Source organism: Nannobrachium achirus (assembly GCF_963921795.1).
Source record: "Nannobrachium achirus genome assembly, chromosome: 12".
NCBI lineage: Eukaryota > Metazoa > Chordata > Actinopteri > Myctophiformes > Myctophidae > Nannobrachium > Nannobrachium achirus.
In genome coordinates this window covers 53,879,675-53,887,570 of record NC_137832.1, presented here as the reverse complement: position 1 = coordinate 53,887,570, position 7,896 = coordinate 53,879,675, and the positions used below count along the sequence as shown (strand labels likewise).

At 45.3% G+C, this 7,896-nt stretch overlaps 2 protein-coding genes across 2 annotated transcripts; one reads left to right on the top strand and one right to left on the bottom strand.

Annotated features, from left to right (window-relative positions):
- Positions 1–1,625: 1,625 nt before the first annotated feature.
- LOC308295028 (L-threonine 3-dehydrogenase, mitochondrial-like) lies at positions 1,626–2,750 on the bottom strand (the record flags this gene model as incomplete). The annotated part of the gene is made up of 1 exon (XM_080737968.1): positions 1,626–2,750. The coding sequence occupies one exon, from the start codon at positions 2,748–2,750 to the stop codon at positions 1,626–1,628; it is 1,125 nt and encodes a 374-aa protein (XP_080594094.1).
- Positions 2,751–7,129: 4,379 nt separating this feature from the next.
- LOC308295709 (uncharacterized protein) lies at positions 7,130–7,630 on the top strand (the record flags this gene model as incomplete). The annotated part of the gene is made up of 1 exon (XM_080738756.1): positions 7,130–7,630. One exon carries the CDS (start codon positions 7,130–7,132, stop codon positions 7,628–7,630), a length of 501 nt encoding a protein of 166 aa, XP_080594882.1.
- Positions 7,631–7,896: the final 266 nt, after the last annotated feature.

Sequence of the window (7,896 nt, the reverse complement as noted above, 5' to 3'; positions counted from 1 at the left end):
AAAAAAAAATCACAGTGTGAAGTGAGCAGTACTACTTTAAGCCAAAACTTTGTGCCAAGATGTAGGCCATATCTAGGCCAGGCTTCAGTTTACTTTAGGGCCTGGAACATTTTTTGGGAACCGGACAAAGCCAGATGTTAGAGCTAAGCTCCCTCCAGGATCACCGCTTCCTGCTCAGAATAATACATTTAGCAATGGGAAAACATAACAAACTAGAACTGCAATCTGTCGAGGTGCCAACTTGCGCCCACACACACACAACAGATATACGCCACTCTACTGGCATCACCAGGAATGGTCCCTCATTGGCTGACGTTACCAGAAATGCTTGTCCCTGATTGGCTATGGGCTTAAACACGCACGGCTACCTACCTACGCAGCCGAAGGCAGTACTTGCACGCTCTGCTGGTGCAGGTAACTAGAAAGATTCGATTCTGGGAAATTGCGAGTGTGGTTGCCGTTTTTGCATTTCCCCATTCAAGTCAATGGGGTTACTTTATAGAGTAAATTTTAGCAAATGAGGAAGCAGTATGACCTTTACATTCTGCAGACATGTAGCTTTGTCCCAGGAAAATAGAGAACAGAGAAAAATACTATGTAACAGGCCAGGTTTCTCCCTTCAGCAGACGACTAAACCCGCTGCTGTTTTGTTCTCTTAGTTGGCACGAGTGACACGTGTTTCCTGGCCAATGTAGTTGAGCATTGTCTGCACAAGCTCTGGAAGGTCATAATCGTGTTTCCAGCCCCAGTCGTTCCGTGCATTGCTGTCATCAAAGTTCATTGGCCAACTGTCAGCGATGGCCTGTCTGACGCGGTCGATATCATAGCTGACCTTCAGGTCAGGCAGCTGCTTCTGGACCTCCTGTGCAAGTTCCTCCGGGGTGAAGCTCATGGCGTTGATGTTGTAGGTCCGCATGGTGAGCGTGTCTGCCGGTGCCTCCAGCACCTCCAAAGTGGCACGTAGGCAGTCATCGATGTACATCAGTGTGAAGTGAGCAGTACTACTTTAAGCCAAAACTTTGTGCCAAGATGTAGGCCATATCTAGGCCAGGCTTCAGTTTACTTTAGGGCCTGGAACATTTTTTGGGAACCGGACAAAGCCAGATGTTAGAGCTAAGCTCCCTCCAGGATCACCGCTTCCTGCTCAGAATAATACATTTAGCAATGGGAAAACATAACAAACTAGAACTGCAATCTGTCGAGGTGCCAACTTGCGCCCACACACACACAACAGATATACACCACTCTACTGGCATCACCAGGAATGGTCCCTCATTGGCTGACGTTACCAGAAATGCTTGTCCCTGATTGGCTATGGGCTTAAACACGCACGGCTACCTACCTACGCAGCCGAAGGCAGTACTTGCACGCTCTGCTGGTGCAGGTAACTAGAAAGATTCGATTCTGGGAAATTGCGAGTGTGGTTGCCGTTTTTGCATTTCCCCATTCAAGTCAATGGGGTTACTTTATAGAGTAAATTTTAGCAAATGAGGAAGCAGTATGACCTTTACATTCTGCAGACATGTAGCTTTGTCCCAGGAAAATAGAGAACAGAGAAAAATACTATGTAACAGGCCAGGTTTCTCCCTTCAGCAGACGACTAAACCCGCTGCTGTTTTGTTCTCTTAGTTGGCACGAGTGACACGTGTTTCCTGGCCAATGTAGTTGAGCATTGTCTGCACAAGCTCTGGAAGGTCATAATCGTGTTTCCAGCCCCAGTCGTTCCGTGCATTGCTGTCATCAAAGTTCATTGGCCAACTGTCAGCGATGGCCTGTCTGACGCGGTCGATATCATAGCTGACCTTCAGGTCAGGCAGCTGCTTCTGGACCTCCTGTGCAAGTTCCTCCGGGGTGAAGCTCATGGCGTTGATGTTGTAGGTCCGCATGGTGAGCGTGTCTGCCGGTGCCTCCAGCACCTCCAAAGTGGCACGTAGGCAGTCATCGATGTACATCATGGGCAGCCGCGTGTCTGGCTTCAGGTTGCACTCAAACTTTCCTGTTTTGACCGCATCGTGGAAAATCTGGACGGCATAGTCTGTTGTGCCACCACCTGGCTGGGAGTCAGCAGAAATGATTCCAGGGTAGCGGAGACAGCGGAAATCCAGGCCGTAGCGATGGTGGTAATACTCGCCCATCAGCTCTGCGTGGACTTTGGAGACCCCATAAATAGTGCGAGGCCTCTGCACACAGAGGTCTGGAGTTGGGTTGCGGGGAGAAGTGGGCCCAAACGCCCCAATTGAGCTGGGGACAAAGAGACGCAAGCTGTGTTCCGCTGCAATGTCCAGGATGTTATGAAGCCCGGTGACGTTGACAGCCCGGGCCAGAGGAACGTTTGCCTCACCGACAGCACTGAGGAGAGCACTGTAGTGAACCAGCCATGTGATGCGGTTGTTCACCACGATCTCTCTCAGATTCTTGTAGTCAAGGATGTCAGAGTAGATGAACGGGCCACTGTGGAAGACATTGCTTGGGGGCTTCCTGATATCAGACAGAATAACGTTGTTGTTTCCAAACCTCTTCCTCAACAATTTGGAAAGTCCCACTCCCAGCTGTCCAAGGCCACCGGTGATGAGCACCTTGGGGTGGTCTGTCTCGGAGGAGACAGAGTGAAAGCTGGTATCGGATCCGGTCACCTGTCGAGGGGAAAAGCTTATGTTGCGTATGGCCACCGTGAGAGGCTGGCTCCCACACCCTGGGGAGGTCAGGAGGGCCTGCTTGGCCACCTTGCTGAGGTTTCTGATGACAGGCATACTGTTACCAATAAATGATTTGTTTTTTTATTATTATTATCAAAAATGAAAAAAGCTTCCTTTTTGCTTTCCTGATGTCCTGATGCGAGATGTAGGATTCTGCCTCCTCGCTCAGTTGGTCCTGTCACTGGAGTAGATTACAACTGACTCTGTGTACACCTGTCTTCCACTAGTATTGTTAAATGGCTCCTAGTGTGAGTCATCAATATGAAGATAGTAAGTTAACCTCAGAATTGTTTACAGTTTTGATGTCACAACAACCCTGGTTGCCCAGGAAACTAAGCACGTCGAGGGGACAACTGACGGCTTGATGTGATGACGCCAGACATAAACCCATATGTGTATAAATCCTTGTATCTCTGTGTTAATGTCAGAAGAATTAATCTGGAAGCATGCTTTTCTAGCGCTTGTATATATAGAGTTTTATATATATATATATATATATACAGAATATATATATATATATATATTGAAATATGAGCATACCAGAAAGACTCCCTAATTGGGGGATAAGTGACCGTCACGTCGCATACACAAACTTTAGAAGGCAATCGTAGGCAATCAGTAGGGAATATGGGAAATGTGTACCGCTTTGCATGATTTTAGGCCCAAATCTGTAGGATTGTCCAAAAATGTGTTTTGCAAACATCTGCCTGGTGGTGGTGCTAGAAGAGGGGCATGTGAGGAATGAGGGTTGGAGGTTGATGTTTGCCAGCCAAGGAGTGTGTGTGCAAGTTCTGATATTTATCTGGCCTCGCTCGGACCCTCTCTGATTAATCCAGGACGTCCGTTTTGGTGGGCAGGATTTATGTTAGTTGAAATGAGGTGATAGATATGACTAATCATGGTTTGCCTTGATCTGGCCCCAATCGAGACGTCACTGATTGGTCCAGGTCCTGACTGTGCTTGCTGGTTTATTTCACTGTTGGATAGATATGGGGTAAGAAAAACAAAGATATCAGATGCAATTCTGGGAAATTGCAAGTGTGGTTGCCATGACACGAGTCGCGAGGAATCCGCTGGGAAATGAATTCTTACTATTTATTTTAGATATTGTGACGTCAAGTGAATTATGACCAAAAGCTTAACTTTTCCGTTGTGCAGCCGCCCAATCCGGATAAGATTACTCGGAAAGTTTACAAAAGTCAGGTTCACTTTGTTGGGAAAAAGTTGGGGTGTGGTTTTTTACAGCCTACATACTGCGAAGCACACTGGCTTTTAAAGCACAATGAGCTCTTTTCTTTAAGGTATGGTGATGACCAAGTGACCCTTATTTGTAACTAGCTTATACCTTTCAAGGCTGGAAGCCCTGTTGGGGTTGCTGTTGCTATGTATAGTATAAAGCAACACACTTTTTTGCCATCTTTCCAGCAAGGCAGAGCTCTCTGAGCGTCCTCATCTTGAAGACGCGTCCTTGTCTTGAAGACGCGCCCTCAAAGTGAGGACGCGTCCTCACGGGAGGACAGAGTGTCGGCAGGTTAGCATTTCACCAGCGTCGAGGACGGAGCATCAGCAGGTTAGCATTTCACCAGCGTTAGTTTTACTGAGGTTGGGTTTAGGTTGTACCTACTGACCCATGAGAACGCATCCTCACCGTGAGGACACATCTTCAAGACGAGGACACTTGGGGAGCTCGCCCTTCCTCCATTTTTGAGTGGTACTAACCACGCCAACATCTATCTGGCTTTGTGTGTAGGTAGGTCCCTATGTCCGTACGAGCACCGTATGCAGTACAAGACTAATATGTCACACGAGACTAACGTCATAGAAAGTACGCAGAGACCAACATCACCACCGCTGATGTCACGGACAGTTTTTCAGAAAACATAGGTCAGGATTTGCCATTCATTTCCTTTGAGCGGTGCTAACCGCTCCTACATCTGGCTTTGTCTGTATGTCTGTCTGTATATTGTCCATGTATTGTTTTGGCATGGCTTTAACTCATAACAGGCACCGCTCACTTCACACTGGGTGTGATCTTTTTTAATCCTTTGAGCTTTGCTAACCGCTCATACGTCTGGCTTTGTGTGTGGGTCCCTAAGTATGAGTGTCCGTTTGAGCACAGAACTCTATGTATGGAGATTATAGACGTAATGGACAGAACCGCCCATACAAGGAGATATGCATGCGTAATGTTTTTAATGTTTTTAGGGTTTTCAGTGTTTTGTCAATTATTTTGGGGTCCATTCTCAATATCTCCAGGTAACTTAAGTAACTTTATTATTGCCAGCTGTTTTGGTTGTGTGCATTTGAGTCACTTTTGATTTTTGAACCAGCTTGTCTGTTGTTTTGACAGCAGTTCTAGTTCATTTTGTGTTTTGAACCTAAAAACCTTCGGTCTATAAAGCCCTGATTTTTTTGCTTGTGTCACGCTGGTGCAGTAAATATGACTGGGAATGAAATAGCCTAAAACTTTCTTTCTTTCTTTCTTTCTTTCTTTCTTTCTTTCTTTCTTTCTTTCTTTCTTTCTTTCTTTCTTTCTTTCACTTCACCAATGTTCAATACTTTAACTTCTACTCTACATCTGAGTGGAAGATGTTGAACTTTTACTCCACTACAATTGTTTAACAGCAATATTTCATATTGATTGATTCAATATAAAATCAACAAAAATGTGCATTAGTCTGGGGCGTTAGTGATATTTCGCGCTATATTAGTCTAAAAGCGCCAAATTTTGCACAGATGTAGCCCAGGGCATGCTCTAATGATTTATCTAGGGCGCCCGAGTCGGCGACCTTCGGGGTCGCCACAGCGGCCAAGTCAAGTTGGGCTCCCATCGACTTTCTATACAGGAGGAAAATACCCAGAAAATAATCTGCTAGTAGGATGGGAGGGGTCTAACTAGGGGTTTGTCATGATGCTGAATCGATTGCAAGCATTTGTTTTGCACAAAAAACATTCCTTGGGCTATAAATGGCCCAAGAAAACGCCCACAAAACGGTGAAAAGTGATGACTCATCACTTTTCATCACTAAACCGCTGCCTAGTTTTCTTCTGCTCTGAGCTGTTTCTGTTGTTTTTTTTTCACACTGTTTTTCGACATTGCACTACTAGGTTGTGTTGGTAGTTTCTGAGTATTTGTCTTGTTTAACAATGACAGTGAGATACTTGTTGCACTAACTAGCATTGACTGCTTTGGTCTTTTTTTTGTAAGACACTTTATGTATATATACTTATATTTAATTCGCCCCCTCTATTGATGCACCTTCTCTTTTTTGGTACTGTACTGCTCTTGTTTTTTACTCTTATCTATCTTTTCCTACTTCTCTGTAACTTTGTAAATAACTGTATACTGCTGTGCTACAACTGGACAACTGAATTTCCCCCTTGGGATAATAAAGGTATCTATCTATCTATCTATCTATCTATCTATCTATCTATCTATCTAGATTCCAATTAGATGATGGCTGAATCGACATTGATTTAGAGTCAGCTATGGTTGAAAATCCAACGTTTGTTCAACATTTTGCTATCTGGGGATGCAGACGATTAAAATCCTTTAAGATTTTATGTTCATTATTTTACATGACTGCAGATTTGATGTGTATCGATCTGTGAGTTTTTGAGAAATGTGTAGGAGAGTAGTTGCAAAAAAAATGTATTTTGTAAGAAAATGCAAAATGTTAGACAATGTAGTTAATGACCAGAGCAAACAAATTAATTCTAATTAGCACTGAGGATTGTACCGTGTAGACTGGAGGTTCCAGTATATCATTTACTTTAGTAAAGCCATGATCACAACAACTGCAGGGCGCCTGCTGGCCTACCGGTCCAGGCGCATACCACATAGGCTCTGATGGATGACAGCATGTCATTTGCAATGTGTCACTCCCCATCTCTCTCCCCATTTTCCCAGAAAAAGTACTCAAATGTATCATTACTTCGCGTTGCGTGGGCGAAACGTATAAGGCTGAAGTTGTTAATGTATCTTTTGTAATAATAATCAAAATCTACGAAGTAACTAGTAACTAATGTTTTCAAAATTATAATGTTTTGATCTGAGATGTAGTGGAGTAGAAGTATTGGAAATTGGAAATACTCAGTTAAAGTACAAATACCTCAAAATTGTAGTACAGTACTTGTAAGTAAATGTACTTACTTTACACCACTTCACTTTTGAAGGATACCTGCGCAAACCAGCATCGCTAGGAACACATTGGCAACTGTGTGTGACGACACACACAACACTCTGTCTCCGTTATGGTCAGTCTTTATAAGATGGAGAAGGTGGCTTTGTACCACTTTGTACTAGAGGTAGCGAGATCGGTAGCGAGAGAGTCAGAGGAGAGACAGAGGTGCGAGAAAGAGGAGAGAAAAGAGGAAGATTAGACAACAAATAAAACAGCTTGAGAAGTCAGATCACGTCACCAGGTGTAACAATGACGAGCAATAACGAGTGCTTTGGGTGTGGCCAAACGGGTCACTGGATCATCAACTGTCCCAACGCTGGGAACGCTGGGAGAGGGCGGGCCAAAGGGCGAGGCCGAGGGAAGGACCAGTTCTGCTACCGCTGCGGTGAGCCGGGTCACTACGCCAAGTTCTGCGAGAGGAACGAGGACGCCTGCTACAACTGTGGCAACGAGGGCCACTTCTCCAGGGACTGCAGGGAGCCCAAGAAGAGAGAGCTGGTCTGCTACACCTGCAACACGGCGGGCCACATAGCGCGGGACTGTGACCACGCCAACGAGCAGAAGTGCTACACCTGCGGAGGGTTTGGGCACATCCAGTCTGCGTGCGAGAAGGTCAAGTGCTACCGGTGCGGAGAGATTGGCCATGTGGCGAATCTCTGCGTCAAGCCGTCCGATGTCAACTGCTACATCTGTCAGCAGCCGGGTCACCTGGCCAAGGAATGTGTGGCAAATACAGTTGAAGCGAACTGAACCCTGCTCGCAAGCTAAACAACCCACACCCCTCCCTATTATGTCTTTCATTTAATGCATGACTATTAAGACGCGAGACCTCAACAATGATGTTTTTGAGCAGCTACATCTGTCTTTGTTTGTTTGTATGCCCAGGGACATATTGGCCAAGCTTCGCGGGATGCTTAATGAAATTAACTCATAAATAGCACCGCTCACTTCATACTGGGTGTGATTTTTTTTTCTGTCCGAGGGTAATTTTGCAAACAGCAGGACAAGCTGAACAC